Source organism: Sorex fumeus, unplaced genomic scaffold (genome assembly GCF_029834395.1).
Source record: "Sorex fumeus unplaced genomic scaffold, SorFum_2.1 ptg000086l, whole genome shotgun sequence".
NCBI lineage: Eukaryota > Metazoa > Chordata > Mammalia > Eulipotyphla > Soricidae > Sorex > Sorex fumeus.
The window spans coordinates 38,569,080-38,585,688 of NW_026606143.1; the positions used below are offsets into that span (position 1 = coordinate 38,569,080).

A 16,609-nucleotide genomic window follows, 5' to 3' on the forward strand; every position below is an offset into this window, starting at 1 on the left:
TTTATTGAGAAAATATAAAAGAGAGGAGAGAAATGTCTAAAGTAACAGAGGTTGTAGCACCCACAGGAGGGAAGCTGATTAAATAGGTCTTTTCCAAACATCCTTGTCTTTGGGCTCTCCATACATGGAGATAAGAGCAGAGTCCTTGCTAGGGTGTTGTCAAGGAAGAGAACTCGGATGATCTTCTTCCTTCAGAGAATCTTATCAGGGCCTTTGTTCCTGCTTAACTGTCTCCTGAGAATTCTTGACTTAGGTTTTTTAGTTGGTGTTTTCAGTCTGGAGTTTTAGGCTGGCTGCAAGATAGATAACTCGCAAACATTTCTTGGTTTTATCACAAATCACAATCACAAATCATCCTGTTATTCGTCGATTGCCTCGAGCAGGCCCCAGTAATGTCTCTTTCATCCTAGCCCTGAGATTATATTCAAGGCTCTTTAGGAGAATGAGACCCATCATTGTTACTGGTATTTGGCATATTGGGTACACCACAGGGAGTTTGCCAGACTCTGCCGTGTGGGCAGGCTACATTCGATAGCCTGCCAGTTTGTCCAAAGTAGGAATGAGATAATAAGATGTCATAATAAGATGTCGGTTCCGGGAGCTGGTTTTTATAGTCTCTGAGTCTTGGCCGTTGATGGGATTACATGGCGCCAGGGGGCCAGTTGGTGGATGTGACCCCCGCCTACTGGAATTGGGAGGATCTGGGTGGAAGATGCTCGGCCCAAATCCGAGTAGGCTTGGAGATCTCGGCCCTGGAACCCGCGTGACTTTGTCCCTCTGCCAGTACCTTCATGTGTGCAGAGAGTGGTCTCAGCATGGTGGTGGCTGGTCCTGGAGGTCTTTGGCTGCCGGAGCCCTGGTCGGGGCGGGAAGTAAAGCTCAGCCCGCTCCCTTCCAAGGGGCCCCGGCGAGGACAGCCAGGCGCGGGGGCAGGAGACTGGTTTTATGGCCTCTTGATATTCATTGTCAAGGGGCCCTCTTACTTCACTGCCTACCTCCGTCAGAAAGAAAAACCATTATTTACAATATGTATTTATATGATTATTTGTATTAGTACTGCTATGTGATCCAGATGGTTAAGCAGCAATAACATTTCTTTTTGTTGTTGTGGACAGTAAGGAAATTTCTATGAACTGAGAGTTGAAAATCACTGTTTATGTTTATAATTTGTTTATAATATGTTTATAATTATAGCTCATGTTTATAATTTGTATCTGTGTCAAAGATACAACACAGGGAAGAAAAGTTGAAAAGTATTTTTGCAAGGGGCCCGAGAGACTCAAAGGTTCAAAGTGCAGGCTTTGCATGTGGGAGCCTGGGGTTTGATCCCCAGCACCACATGATCCCCTGAGCACTGAGCCACTGAGAGTATCCCCTGAGCACTACTGGGTGTGTACCAAAACTAGTCTAAAAAAATCCTTCCCTGATTTCTAATTCTTTATTCTTTCCACACTCAAATTAGTTTTGCCTGTTGTAAACTACATCAATCCCTCCAATATTTCACATAAATATATGTCTATACAGTAGAGTGTCATATATCCGGTTTTTCTGTTTTTTTTTTTAGGGGGTGGCTAAAAGCTATAGCAGAGTATGGGAGCTGGGGGGTACTCCTAGCAATGCTTGAACTGGCAGTGTCAGGTCTAATGGTTAAGAACTTAGACCAAGTGGTGCCTGGGACCATCTTGGCACTGGTGATGGGCCGCCATGGCCATATGTGGGTGGTGTTCAGTGGTTATGCAGTACTGGGCATCAAATCTGGGTTCCTCACACATGCCAGGCAGATTCTCCAGTCTTTGGGGCTCTCTCTCTGGCCTTTTATTTCTGTGTGGTGTGACGGGGGTTGGGGTCACACCTGATCATTCTCAGGGTTTACTCTTGGCTCTGTGCTCAAGGATTACACCTTCCAGTGCTCAGGTCATATGTGATGCTGGGGAGTTGAAATAGGGTCAGCCTTGTGCATCGAATCAATGAATATTTATTGGAGGTTTTTAAAAATTCAATTGTCTTCTTTTTATTGCATCAACATTGCACTAGAACATTATTGAAGATTCAGGTGTGCATCACTGAAATCAATACATGCATACCCTTTGTCAGTCTATGATTCCTAGCCCCCATCCCCCAGCTTCTGCTAACCTCAAATGGGTCTTCTAATTCAAACGTTTGTCACTATCTTCTTTAGTTGTGTTTATTTTCTCTAGGTAAAAAAGGCCCTCCCGTTGTTCATTGATTTGCTCGAGCGGGCCCTGTAACGTCTCCATTGGAGACTTTGTTGTTACTGTGTCTGGCATATCAAATACGTCACGGGGAGCTTGCTGGGCTCTGCCGTGCGGGCGAGATACTCTCGGTAGCTTGCCGGGCTCTCTGAGAGGGGTGGAGGAATCGAACTCCGGTCGGCCATGTTGGCTGCGTGCAAGGCAAACGCCCTACCGCTGTGCTATCGCTCCAGCCCATTATTTTCTCTAAATACCACATATGAATGGGGTCATAGACTGTTGGTTCTCTATATCTGACTTAGTTCACTGAGCATAATAAATATCCTGTGGGTGCATGCTGTTGCAAATGGCAGGCATTCGTCTTTTTCTATAGCTGAGTTGCATTCGGTTTTGTAACTATGCCACTTCTTTATCCCATTATCAGTTGATAGGGAGCTGGAGCGATAGCACAGCAGGTAGGGCATTTGCCCCACACGCAGCCAACATGGCTGACCCGAGTTCGATTCCTCCGCCCCTCTCGGAGAGCTCGGCAAGCTACTGAGAGTATCTCACCCGCATGGCAAAGCCTGGCAAGCTACCTGTGACATATTCGATATGCCAAACACAGTAACAACAAGTCTCATGATGGACACGTTACTGGGCCCACTCGAGCAAATTGATGAACAATGGGAGGACAGTGATACAGTGATACAGTTGATGGGAACAGAGGTTATTTCCAGCTCTTGTAAAACAGAAAGAACTAAAGAAGATGATGATAGATGTTTGGTCTAGTCCTATGTCACATAGCATAGCATCAACTGTCTTCCTGTGTCTATACAAAAGGGACATTGCTAAATAAACTATGTAAATGACATAAAGAAAAGAGAAAAGCAATTATTATTATTAGTATCTGATGGAATTGGGTGTGCCTCAGTTGCACTGTTGTGGGAGTGGTTCAATAAACCTTAAGCTCCCTGTGGGAGCAGCAAGGACAACCCAATGTTATCCAACAGTCTAGGATCTGGGGTTTTGGCCCAGTGTTACAGCAAATGCTCAGCATGTGGATGGCCTGAGTTTTGAGCCCTGGTACTCCCCAAAATCAAACAAAACTGCCCCCCCAGTTTAATTTAAACTTGTTACTTATTTGTTTAAAATAAAGTCATTTCCTGCAAAAATGTGTATAAATCTAAATTTAGGTAACAATGAAAGTTTTACTGAAATGATTATTTATTCTGAGATATCCATTATAAGAAAACAGTTATCTTTTCCATTCGTCATTAGTTTGTTTTATCAATATTTTGTATCTACTAAAGACAATAATCTAGCACCATTTACTAATATCTGGTCATCATAATTGTGTTTCTGTGGGTGTGCATGTGTGCACGTGCGCGCGCGCGCATGTGTGTGTATGTGTCTGTGTGAGGGATTGAACCCAGGGCCTTACACATGCAAACCATGCTACCACTAGATACATCAACCACTTAGCCCCCATATTTTTATAAAGTCATCATGCATATACATTCTCACTGTTGTCAAAGTAATTTTAACTTGAGTTTCTGGGTATCTATTTGAATTAGAGCCTCTAGGATTTGGCTGTTGCCTAGAATCAGGGTGAAGTGAGAGGAGTGAATCATGATTCCAAGGATTTTAGCTGAGCTCATGCAAAGGTGGAGTTGCATTCAGTGGAGAAGTAGCATTGGAGAGAAGAGCAGGGCCTTGATTTGACAGAGGCTAAGTTTAAGAGACTTATTAAGCACCAAAAGGAGGGTGGTAGAGGTGAATCTCTACTCCACGAGCTTCAAGTTCTGATTGGTTGTAAGCTTGGAGCAAAAGAGGGAGAGCCATGAGCAAGTTGGTGGCAAAGAACCCCATGGAACTAGATCAGTCACCAAGGGAATGAGTGCCGAGATGGAAGATGTCCAAAGACCAAAGTCTGGGCCTCTCCAAAGTGAAAAGGTTCAGAATAATGAGGAAACAGAGCATAATATGGAGAGAGAAGGCCAGTCGGCAGGAAAGCCAGGGAGTGGGACCTGCACATCACATGAGAAAGCATTCCCAGGGAGGAAGTGAGTGTGTCAGCTGTTGCTGCGAGGCTGCAAGGCCAAGAGGGCCCTGAGCTCTAGTATGGAGGGGGAAGTGGCTGGAGCCGAGAGCAGCGGAGAGACAGTGCTAATTGGGAACAAAGGCATTTCATCCCAAGGGGCGGGCGGAAGCAGAGTTCACAGGCCACAGGGCCGTGCACGGATAGCGTTTCACAATCTGCACCCTGAGTGGGAAGCGCTGCGGACTTTGTGAAAACGGAGGTTGGGATTCAATAGATCTGGGATGGGGTCCAGCTGCTCCCAGGAGATGCAGCTTCCCCCGCTTCCAGGGCAGAGAGGGCAGGGCTGACTTCATCTGCAAGGATCACCTCCAGAGGAATTCAGGGTGGAGGAAGCTCAGAGGCCCCCAGGGTCCCTAGCCGTGCTGGGGCTGGAGCTCAGGGCCTCGCGTGTGCCAGACATGTGCTCCACGCCCCCCCCCCATCTCAACCACCCCAATTTCTTTTTTCTAATATTTATTTTTTTTATTTTGAAACGAATCACTGTGAGGTGCAGTTACAGGCTTACAAACTTTCATGCTTACATTTCAGTCATACAACGATCGAGTATCCATCCCTCCATCAGTGCCCATTCTCCACCAGCAATGATCCTAGTATCCCTCCCACCACTCCCCCTCCATCCCCCGCCACCCTTGGCAGGGCATTCCCTTTTGCTTGCTCTCTCTCTCTCTCTCTCTCTCTCTCTCTCTCCTTTTGAACCACCCCATTTTCTTTTCTGAATGTGAACTCACAGCTCTGGCTAGATTGTAGACCACCTTCAGTGTTGGTGGGATTTGGTGCCATGACTCATACAGGTAAATCTGGAACGCAAGGGGCAGTGGATGGCTGAGAGAGGAGCCTTCTCATCAGGAATGCACAGGCGCAGGCCCATCAAACTTCCCTGGCCCTGAGGGTTGATGGGGTGCTCCCCCCGCCCCCCAGGCACCTTTGAGGAAAGACTGACATTATCTGCCCATCATATGGCTGCGTGAGCGGGGACACCAAGGTTCAGGATGACTCACGCAGAGAAATATGCAGCAGAGATCTTGTCTCCGCTTTCCTCCCTCCCTGCATCTGCATCTGATTGCTTCAAGACAACCTTGAGATGCAGTTCGTAGACCGTGCACTACGCCCACGGAGAGTGTACTGTTCCACAGAGCTTAGCATTCTTTCAGGGTCATGGTGCACTGCCGTAAGCAACATTTGAACATTCTGAGCACCCCAGAGAAGCCCTGGTTCCCTTTTAGCCACTGTCATTTTTTAATGGTATTGAAATCTCCTAAAATGTCTGGAAACTTTCTGTTTGGCAAGCGAGGGGGATTTCTGAGAGCTGGGGGTAAAAGTCCATCTGTTTCATGAAAACCAAGCATCAGGGACTGAAGTCCTCAGGCTGAAGAGCCAGGAAAGAGGAAATTAAAGACCTGGCAACTCATGGACTCCAACCCCCAGTCCCCTAAAACTTGGAGTTTGTTGCCTTATATTGGGTGCATTCTCGTTGGCTGCTCCAGTCCAGTTACTCACGGTGGGCCATGGGTGTGCTGTGGTTGGTGAGAGAAAAGGAAAACTCACCAGTAGGCTTTTTCTGTCAGTACATTCTCAGTCAGGTGCGGGAGGGTCCAACCAGATGCCTTGGGCACCACTGGGCATCTCTAATTTCTGCTTTCAGGGCAGGAGAGATAGTACAGTGGGTAGGGTGTTGGACAATCTGGGTTAATTCCCTACATCCCATATGGATCCCTGAGCACCAGCAGGAGTTATTCCTAAATTCAGAGCCAGGACTAAGTCCTGAGCATCACTGGGTATACTCCCACTTAAAAATAAACTGTGGGTTTATTTTGATGTTAACTGTTGGTTTCTGTCCACAAAGGTGAATTCAGTAAATGATGATCCCGTGGGATGATTTCAAAGGCTGCTGGAAATTTGTGTCTATGTTTATGTACATTTCGGAAGAGGATAGTTTAAACAAAGAGTTGAGTTGAAACATCATGGAAACAAGTTGTAAGGTTGTGAAGGGCAACTTTAACTTGCTGATTAGTTACCATGTAACTTTTTCAGGATTTCAGATCTTTTACAAAATGTGTCATACTTAAAAAAAAGACTAAGGACTGTATAGAATCTATTCCTACTCATTCTCTGTTTATAACACATGCACACGCATGCGTGCGCGCAAACGCACACACACACACACTGTACGGAGGAAGAAGGCAAGAACCTCCCCAGAAGTGCTGGAGTCCACCACTGTACTGGGGGTTACACTCCATGAGAGGGAAAATAAGGTGACAGGAATCCATAAACTGTACCCTCTTTTCACTCAGAAAACACCATTGGGTGGGGGATGGTGCTGAGTGGCAGAGGAAACACCTTACCTGTGTGAGGTTTGATGCCTGGCACTGCAAAAATAAAACCCCGAACAAATTGTGAAGATTCAGGCAGAGAGATGGGCCAAAGGGTTGAGCACCGGCTTTGCCGGCAGGGAGGTCCAGGGTCAATTCCCAGCACTGCCTGGGCTCTGACCGCTGCGAGGAGTGACCCTGAACAATGAACTGGCAGTAGCCTTCAAGTGCTGTGGGGGTTTGAAGCCCTCCCCGCCCCACTCCCCAATTGTGACTGTAAATGAATCGGATGTGCAGCTGCAGGAACCCAGCAAATACGATGACAGAATATCCTTGCCGCTTCCTCTACCTGCTCTCAAGCCCACAGCGTGTGACACCTGCCCTGGGTTCTGGGCCACTCCATACCGGTGCCTCTTCCCCGTCTCACGCCTAGCTCTTACAATGTTATATAACAGTGGCTCCTCTCCATTTTGTGCCTTCTGAGGCCTGAGATTATGTCCTGATCATCTCTTTGTCCCCAACAGTGAGCCAAGACAAAGCCCTGTGCAAAGACCCCTACAGAGCACTCCTGATGGCGCAGACTAATGTCTCTGAGACCTCCTGTCAAAAAAGGCAACTGGAAGTTGAAGTCTGTCACCCGGTCTCCCTTCAGCGGGGGGGTGGGGGCGGTGATCTGAGAGCAAGCAGGTGCCCCCAAGAGTCTCGGGACTGATGACAAATCCCTCCAAGGGACATACAGATACCTCCCCCAAATATTTTTTCATTTACCAGGAAATGATAAAGAACAAAGCAGCCCGGCCATTGAGCCAAGGTCCAGCCTGTGGAAGGCAGCAGAGTGGTGCCAGCTGGAGCTTCCTGGCTGGGAAGAGGGCATGAAAGGAGCCTGTCAACACAGGAAGCGCCAGGGGAAGAGACAGAGCTGTGATTGTGTCCAGGTTTTTCACTACAAAAAAAAGGGGGGGGAACCTGAACAAAATGCGCGTGCACGGGCATCCCCTGCAGAGAGCTCTGTGCACCCGCGTACCCAAGCATCCCTGCACCCTGGCTCCGGTTGATCCCCGCCTGCCCCCCACCACCCCACCCCCAGTCTGGATCTGTGCTCAACACGAGCGCTGTGCTTCCTGTTTATTGTGATCCCCAGGGCTGGGGACGGACGAGTAATAAGTTTGCACTTTGTGAAACATCTAATTGCCCAACTACAGAGGGGAGGATTTTTTCTCCCTTCTGCCCTTTTAGGGTGGGCTGAAGTGATAGCATAGCGGGTAGGGTGTTTGCCTTGTAAGCAGCCGACCTGGGTTTGATTCCTCCGCCCCTCTAGGAGGGTCCCACAAGCCACCAAGAGTATCCTGCCTGCAGGGTAGAGCCTGGCAAACTCCCCCTGGCATACGTGATATGCCAAAATCAGTAACAACAAGTCTCACCATGGAGATGTTACTGGTGCCCGCTCGAGCAAATCGATGAACAACGGGAGGACAGTGCTACAGTGCTACAGTGCCTTTTTGGGTCCTTAACTGGGACTCTGTAAGCAAAGACAAAGTAGTGAGGGAAAAAAGCGTCTGTGTTTATGGCACATCTTTCACGAGGAAATAAAGACGGGCGGGGGGGTGGGTTTAAACAGAATGTTTTCATCCCAGCTTTTATAGAGTGGCAAGTGGGGGGAAATGTGAGAGGGACTTAGGCTCTGCACTGATGGGAGAAAACTGGGACCCTTAGCCTGTTCCCTCAGAGTCCCCCACTGCCCCCCGCTTGTGGAGATGAGGAAGCTCTTTTTTTTTCCTTTTTGGGTCACATCTAGCGATGCACAGGGATTATTCCTGGCTCTGCACTCAGAAATCACTCCTGGCTGTGCTCAGGCGACCATATGGGATGCTGGGAATTGAACCCGGGTCGGCTGTGTGCAAGGCAAACACCCTACCCCCTGTGCTATCACTCCAGCCCGAAGGAGCTCTTTTGATGAAGGGTCTTATGATCTACTTCCATGGAGAAGGGGAAGGTGGCAGTCCTCTTTGACCATTTCTCTAAATTGCTTCAGCGCGAAATATTGCACATGGCAAAGCTTGAGTTTGGGGTCGTGTGTCCTGAAGCTACAAGTGGGTCTTTGCTAAGCCTAAGAACGCAGGGAGATCAGTATTTAAGTATCCGTTGGAAAGCATGAGCGGGCTGCCTGTGGGCCCCTGCATTTATCCCCGCTTTCCTCCCCATCTGAAGAGACATGGAAGCCAGACGGCTCCCTGCAAAAGATCAAAGTTTATTGCCACCAGCTCCCTAGATACCATAGCTTCCCACCATACCTGGGAAGATCTCCCGAGTCCTTACCCTGATGGACAAGTGTCCTCAGAAACCTGAATGGCAAACTTCACCTCCTCCTTCTCCCCTAAGCCCCTGAATCTCAGTTTAGTGAACTCTTTTTTTTAATTTTTTTGCTTTTTGGGTCACACCCGGTGATGCTCAGGGTTTACTCTTGGCTCTCCACTCAGGAATCACTCCTGGCAATGCTCGGGAGACCCTATGGGATGCTGGGGATGGAACCTGGGTCAGCCGCATGCTATTCTATTGCTCTGCCCCCCCTGCAAGTTTAGTGAATTTTGGGGGGGGTCACACCCAGTGATGCTTAGGGGTTACTCCTGGTTCTGCACTCAGGAATTACTCCTGGCAGTGCTTGGGGGAGCATATGGAATGCCGGGGATTGAACCTGGGTTGGCTGCATGCAAGGCAAATGCCCTATCCGCTGTACTATCGCTCCAGTCCCCTAGTTTAATGAACTCTTTTGCACCTTGGGGCCAGGCACTCTCTCAGCTTGGTGCCTTTCCACCTGCTGCTCCCGTCAAGGTGATTCTGAATTAAATGAAAGATCCTTTATCTCCTGAGTAACTTTAAAGGCAACTTTTTTTACAGAGTAATACATAGGACATGAAAGAACTGTCATCTATCCTAAGAAACGAAGGGTTGACTTAATTTGAAGCCCCAGATTATTCTTTCCTTATTTCTATTTGAACAAGACTACATGGCAAGCTACCAAGAGTATCTCGCCTGCACGGCAAAGCCTAGCAAGCTACCTGTGACGTATTCAATATGCCAAACACAGTAACAACAAGTCTCACAATGGAGACGTTACTGGGCCCGCTCAAGCAAATCGATGAACAACAGGAGGACAGTGACAGTGACATGGACGGTTACATCCCAGAGACTAAAGGAATTTGCATTTCAGCCATTTGCATTTTTCTATGAATTTAGTTTGCAAGGTCACAAAATAAATTCAAATCACATCCACACACAGCAACAACAATAACAACCCAACAAAAACAGCGACACAAGCTAATCCAGCTTGGTTTTCATGTGCCGAGCTCTTTTTTTTTTTTTCATTTTTATTTATTTTTTTACAGTTGTAGATTTACAATTTTTTTTGTGCTTGGGTTTCAATTATACAATGATCAGATACCCATCCCTCCACCAGTGCCCGTTTTTCACCACCATGGATAATATCCCTCCCACCCCCATCCCCCCATCCCCCCTGTCTCTGTGGCAGGGCAATCCCCTGTGTTCTCTCTCTCCTTTTGGGTGTTGTGGTCTGCAAAAGAGGCATTGAGTGGCAAACATGTTCAGTCCATAGTCTACTTTCGACATGCATCTCCCCTCCTGGGAGGATCCTCCAAACATCCTTTATTTGGTGCTCCCTTCTCTATCTGAGCTGCCCTTTCCTCTAGAATGCCCGGCTGGCCACTAAGCTATGGAGTAATCCTCCTGGTGCTGATCTCAGCTATTCTTGGGTATTAATCTCATACTTTGTTACTTTATATCCCCCAGATGAATGCAATCTTTCTATGTCTATCCCTCTCTTTCTGACTCATTTCGCTTAGCATGATGCCGAGCTCTTTTATAATCACACTGAACCATTTTTTACCATCATTCCAACTCATATGAAACCACACTTTATGAAACTCAGTGTTTTCAGTGACTTTTTGCAAGTTTCTCTTTACAAGACTAAAGTGTTTTACCACAGTAAGCCACACTTTGCAGCCACAGGGACAGCAGAATACAGGCTGATGGCCTCTGGCTGACTTCCTCCAAATCATTGGGAAATGCAAGTACGTTGCAGGGTTATGCATCTTTGGCCAATTCTGTCCTAAGGCACGTTAGCTGTGTATAGTGCTGACAGGAAATTAGGAGAGTTGGGAGGCCAGAACTGGTGAAAATGGGTAGGCTTGAAGCTAACTCAGAAGGGAACTTCACCGAAAAAGAAGAATGAACATTATAGACATTTGTAACATTTATTTTAATGCTGACAGTTATCGAACCTAGGGTCTTAGATATGCAAAGCATTTGCTTTCCACTGAGTCACTTTTCACACGCTAAGAAATTTTTGTTTTGTTTCTTTTTGGGTCACACCCGGCAATGCACAGGGGTTACTCCTGGTTCATGAATTACTCCTGGTAGTGCTGGGGGACCATATGGGATGCTGGGAATTGAACCCGGGTCGGGCTACATGCAAGGCAAACGCCCTATTCACTGTGCTATCACTCCAGACCCCCTAAGAAATTTTTAGAGAGAACAAAAATTAAGCAGTAATGTCATAGAAGGCTTGATTTTTTTGACAAAATTGGCTGAACAAGGCTTCAAAGAAGTACTTTCCTCTTTAATTCATTAGAGAAAGGACTGAGGTGGAAAACTTCCTCTAACACATTAGATTTTTTTGGTGGTTGTTACATGAGCAGAATTGGATTTCCAGACCTAAAGGGGTTCGGAGTATCATGGTCATGGTCCTCCCGTTGTTCATCGATTTGCTCGAGCGGGCCCAGTAGCATCTCCATCGTGAGACTTTGTTGTTACTGTGTTTGGCATATCGAATACATCATGGGTAGCTTGCCAGGCTCTGCCGTGCAGGCGAGATATGCCCTAAATATTTCAATCTGGAGGAATGATCCTTTGTAGCTGGAGGGAACTGAGAGGAAGTATGCCTGCCTTCTCTCCTCACCTCGAACTGGAACAGAACTGCTTGTCCTTGAGAATTCCAGAGCAGCAGGGTAGGAGCAAACTGATCACTGGAGGTGAGGCAGCACCAAGGGTCTATACAAGTCACCTGGACTCCTCCCAGTAGCTGCCCCTTCTGTAGACCTTCCCACTGTCTGCGCCCCCCAAAGCCTGAATGAAGCTCCTTTCATCTATCTTATTTCCACCGACATTTGGTTTTTAGGGCACACATAAGCCAAAGTTCTTTGGGGAGCAGGGAGGGGGGACACCTAGTGAAACTCAGGAATTATTCTTGGCAATGTGTGGGGGACCATTTGGGATGCTGGGGATTGAACTGGGTCGACCGTGTGTAAGGCAAACACCCTACCCACTGTACTCTGGTGCCCAAACATCAAGGTCTTTAACACACTTTGAATTTCCAGCCCCTACATAAAACACTGAGTTTCTCCTGCTTGTGTTGATAACTGCTTTGATCTTGTGCCTTGCTCTCTTGTCAGTTTAACTGTCAGGATCTCAGCTAGAGAGCCGTGGGGGCGTTGAGGCTCTTCTCTATAGAGACCTAACACACATTTGCATCACCTGTGCTTGAGAACATACAGTCCCCCACCCCACATCAGCAACCGAAAGTCACAGTCCAATAGTAGTGAAGGTCAAGGATAAAGTTCAAGCACAGGTTTCACACGTAGGAGGCCCTGAGTTCTTCAGTACCATAAAAAAAAGTTTATATACAATGGAGAACTTATAGGAAGAAAACAACAATGAAAAAGTACAGAAATTTGGTTAAGCCAGAAGGGTCAGAAAAGAGAAATTCCGTAAGATGAATTGTGGGGCAACTTTCCAGACTCAAGGGGAAAACGACAAAGCTCTAGTTAGCCCAATGTTTCCAAAAGTGAGTGATAATGTCTTGCAGAAGGTCTGGAAAGATGGGGACAGGGAGGGGGCAATTTCTGTTTAAAGAAGGTAAGGGGGTGCTGAGTCATAGTTTTGAAAGGGGCTCAGTTGGTCAAATCTATCTGGGAGGGTCTGGTTACCCAATGGCCTCGCCGATGGGTGTGATCCACTTAGCCCCGCGCCTCCAGAAACATGTTCCTCAGAAGGCAAACCTGAAGAAGCCTCGAACTGTTGTAGGAAGAAAATCTGAGTGCTATTTAAGTGGCTGTGGGGCTCGGACCTGTTTATTCCTCTGTAAAGTGAACAGCAGAACACTCTTTTCTAGAGCTTGCGAGAAGGATCCAGTGAGGTGATCGATCTGCAAGTCATTCTCCACTCTACGTGTGACAATAGGTTGAGGCAACTCCAGAGCAATGCTGGGGTGTGGGTTGCATCCTGCAGGTCCTGTGTGAGTTGCTCTGAGGTGGGCCTTTGAACACATCTGTGTGTGTTCAAAGCTCCCCAGGGAGGGGTTAGAGGGATACTACCGTGGGGAGGGCGCTTGACTTGTACACATCCAACCCAGGTTTGATCCCTGGTACCCATATGGTCCCCGAGCCCTGCCAGGAGTGATCCCTGAGGACAGAGCCAGGAGTAAGCCCCGAGCACTGCGGGGGTGGCCCCCAAACAAAAAAAACCCACCAAAGCTCCCCAGGGAATTCTAGTATGCAGCAGGTGCTTCAAAGCACAGACCTATTGCTAAAGCAGGGCTCTGCCACCCATCCTGAAGGGGCTCACCTGGGCATCGTGCCAAGCGGCAGAGCAGGATTCGTGGGGTAAGGCCCGAGGACCGACATTTCTACCAGACCCCAAGATCATACTGAGTTGCTCGCAGCTACACCCTGAGCTTGGCAGAGTACTCAGTGACCACAAGGCGCAATAGAAATGATCACACCTCTTCCCAAATGACGAACGATTAATGACTGTGGTGGGCGCTCTCCTTTCTTTTGCTTTGATTGCCTTAAGGGTGGCCAGTAAGGTCAGGGACGTGGGTCAACAATAGAGTCTCCACCTTGCAGGCGTGAGGCATTGGGTTCGAGTCCTTGAACTGCCAAGAAGAAAATATGTTTCAAACATGGGGCTAAGAGTTGGTGTGCAGCGGCCAAAGCATCTGTCTTGCAAATGCGAGGCTGTGAGTTCGATCCCCAGGGCTCCTGCGTGCATGGAGCACTTTCCTATCTGTGATGTTTGGCGGTGCAAGAGACTTCCGGCCACACCACCGTCAGGGGTGTACAAGCACAAGCACCGCAGTTAAAGAAGTGTGACCCTGTTGAGCATCGTGGCCCAGTGCGTGAGACCCCGCACTGGGAAGGGAAGGGAAGTGGGCAGCTCCTAAGTCCGAGCGTGAAAGGGTGGCAGACATGCAAGTGGTCAGCCTGGTTCCCTGCGGCCAAGAGCACCTTCGCTCACAAGCACACCCACTTGCTATGATACCACTGCTCCCCGCATTCATTGCAGATGACATAGGTCATCATTTCTTCATCGGGGTTGGCATTCCGCACCCAGCTGGGAAGGAAGAGTGCCCCTCGGGCTATCACAGTGACCTTGCAGTTGAACTGCTCGCAGCGCCGGCATTTGATCTTCCCGGTCTGGGTGCCCGCCCCGACTTGGGGCAGGGCATGCTCCTGGATGCCGGCCTCGGTGTAGGAGGCACGCAGCTGCTGCAGCTCCTGGTGTGCCATCTCCAGGCTGCTCATGTCGGCGAACGCTTTGGGAGACGTCGTCCCAGAGAGCAGGTTGCGCTGTAAGTGCGAGTTCTTGGGGTTCTTCAGATTGGCCACTTTGCTTCGGATGCAAGCTTTATACTTTCGGAGGTTCTTCGAATGCCGGGAGAAAATGTGCTCTTCGATTTCTTGCGCGAAGGGGTGCCACCCGGCAGCCGGGGGCTGGACTGCCGAAGAACTTGCTAACGCCGTATAGAGAAGGTCTGTGCATTTAGTTCTCACAGCCACTGTGAGGTCCGGCAACTCACTACCTTCCTGGTCCATGGACAGGGACTCACCAGCCTGTGGCTGCTCTAGCTTAGGCTGCCTTTGGCCAAGACTGTTACCAGGCGTGACTGTCTCAACAGCTTTGGCCAGAGCAACTGGCTGGGCTGACGGCAGACAATCAGAACAGGAGACGCCCTGCAGCCCCTCCTGCCTGGGCTCTGGAGAAAGTGCTGAATTCTCCTCTTTATTTCCCTCTGGACACAACAGTTTGGGGCTACGCCGTGGTTTGTAAAGCGCTTTCCATTCCGCCAGCAGACACTTGGCTTTCTTCTTCCAGGCCGTCGAGGGGCAGCTTTTGAGGACTCTGTACACAGCCCTGACCACATGTGTCTCCTGGAGGTGCTCCTTGGTCATGTGAACTGTTTGTAGCTCAGTCAGCGGGGTGCCAAGATCCTCAAAATTCCCTTTAGCCATGAGCTGCTCGATCAGGGAAGCTCTGGCGGCTATCTGGTCCTTGTCAGACATTTTCACAGCTGTGAAGAAAAGAGATGTTTGGGTTTGTTTCTCCTTTCTCTTAATTTGGCGCACCGGGCAGTGCATGGGGGCTCTTCCTGGCTCAGTGGTTCACGCCTGGCCATGGTCATGGAATCAGGCGTTTCTGGAGGCCTCCCGCCTGCAAAGCCTGTGCTCCAGCCCTTGGCGCCATCTCCCCAGACCGGTTTCTGCTTTCTTAAGCTGGTGTTTGCAGACACAGCTTCCTGAAAGCACTACACTTTCTTACCTGCGTGGTGTTTTCTGCAACGGTGTTCTGATAAGCTGTGTGAAGTGCTAGGAAAGGAGATCAGGGGCTGGGAAGAGAGTTCAAGTGGCCAGAGTAAAGGGTCTCTGGTTGGATCCACAATACTGCCCTGCGTCCGGAGCACCTCCAGGTGTGACCTCGGTACTGCTGGGGAAACCTCTCCTAAGAGAAAAGGAAATGCCATCAGTAAGGGGTACAACATCCTTTCAGAAGTCTGGGTTTCAGTGGTTTTAAAGACAAGTGGGCCCACAGACAGCTTCTGCAGGAGCCGTAGCTTCAAAGAAATTTGCCCAGAGCTGTGTACTAATAGTTTCCACCTCTCATCATGCAGCGTTTCAGCTCCAGACCAGCCCTCTCCTCTGGGTCACACCAGGAGTGAGATTGGGTCGCACCTGCCACCATGGGGATGGCAGAACCACGTGGACTCCTTTCCCCTCAGATTTACCTCAATGCCTGCTCTACCTGCAGATTCTGGCATCTTTAAGTGGCCCATCTGCACAGATAAAAGGAGACACGGGGAGGCTGGAGCGATAGCACAGCGGGTAGGGCATTTGCCTTGCACGCGACCCATCCAGGTTTGATTCCCAGCATCCCATAGGGTCCCCTGAGCATCACCAGGAGTAATTCCTGAGTGCAGAGCCAGGAGTAACCCCTGTGCATCGCCAGATGTGACCCCAAAAGAAAAAAAAAAGGAGACACCAGGCCGAAAGAGGAGGCTAGGGTTGGGGGGCATATAAAGAAATCAGAAAATAGCAGGTGCTGGGAGGAGTCGGGTCTGAAGCTCCCCCAAAGCTAACAGGCATGGCATGGCCGCTTGAGTCTTCTAAAACCTGGGAGGTTGCTGACTTTGCACTCACTGGTCCCTGATTGGCTCCAGGAAATTTATCTCTGTTCTCTCCATTTGGGGAAGTCACTTTTGTTGTGGAGGCCTTGGGGGACCCTGCAGGGGCACTGGGGTCAGACCCAGGGTTTCACACGTTAGGCCTGTGCCCAGTTACCTGTGTCACAACTCAGCACTTTTTCTTGTTTTCACTTTTAAATGTAAAAATTGGCCTGGTGGGGGCTGGAGAGATAGCACAGTGGGCAGGGCGTTTGCCTTGCACGCGGCCGACCCAGGTTTGATTCCCAGCATCCCATAGGGTCCCCCGAGCACTGCCAGGAGGCATTCCTGAGTGCAGAGTAAGGAGTAAGCCCTGAGCATTGCCGGGTATGACCCAAAAAGCAAAAAAAAAAATTCCCTGGCAGTTGTGCGTGTGTGTGCGTGTGCGCATGCGTGTGTGCAGTTGTGAATCTTATCCAGTGCAGACAAATGTTTACTTTGTCTAGCTGTTCCTCTAGTTCGATAGGTAACTTTGCCCTTATAGAGCCCAAGAGTC

General features: G+C 48.9%; 1 protein-coding gene across 1 annotated transcript; it reads right to left on the reverse strand.

Moving 5' to 3' along the window:
- Positions 1–13,860: 13,860 nt before the first annotated feature.
- TCEANC (transcription elongation factor A N-terminal and central domain containing) lies at positions 13,861–14,959 on the reverse strand. The gene has a single exon (XM_056131305.1). The coding sequence runs from the start codon at positions 14,957–14,959 to the stop codon at positions 13,910–13,912; it is 1,050 nt and encodes a 349-aa protein (XP_055987280.1). The 3' UTR covers positions 13,861–13,909.
- Between the last annotated feature and the right edge of the window lie 1,650 nt (positions 14,960–16,609).

Bases quoted from the DNA above. Each gene is read 5' to 3' on its own strand.
- TCEANC (XM_056131305.1), bottom strand. From the start codon at position 14,959: ATGTCTGACAAGGACCAGATAGCCGCCAGAGCTTCCCTGATCGAGCAG.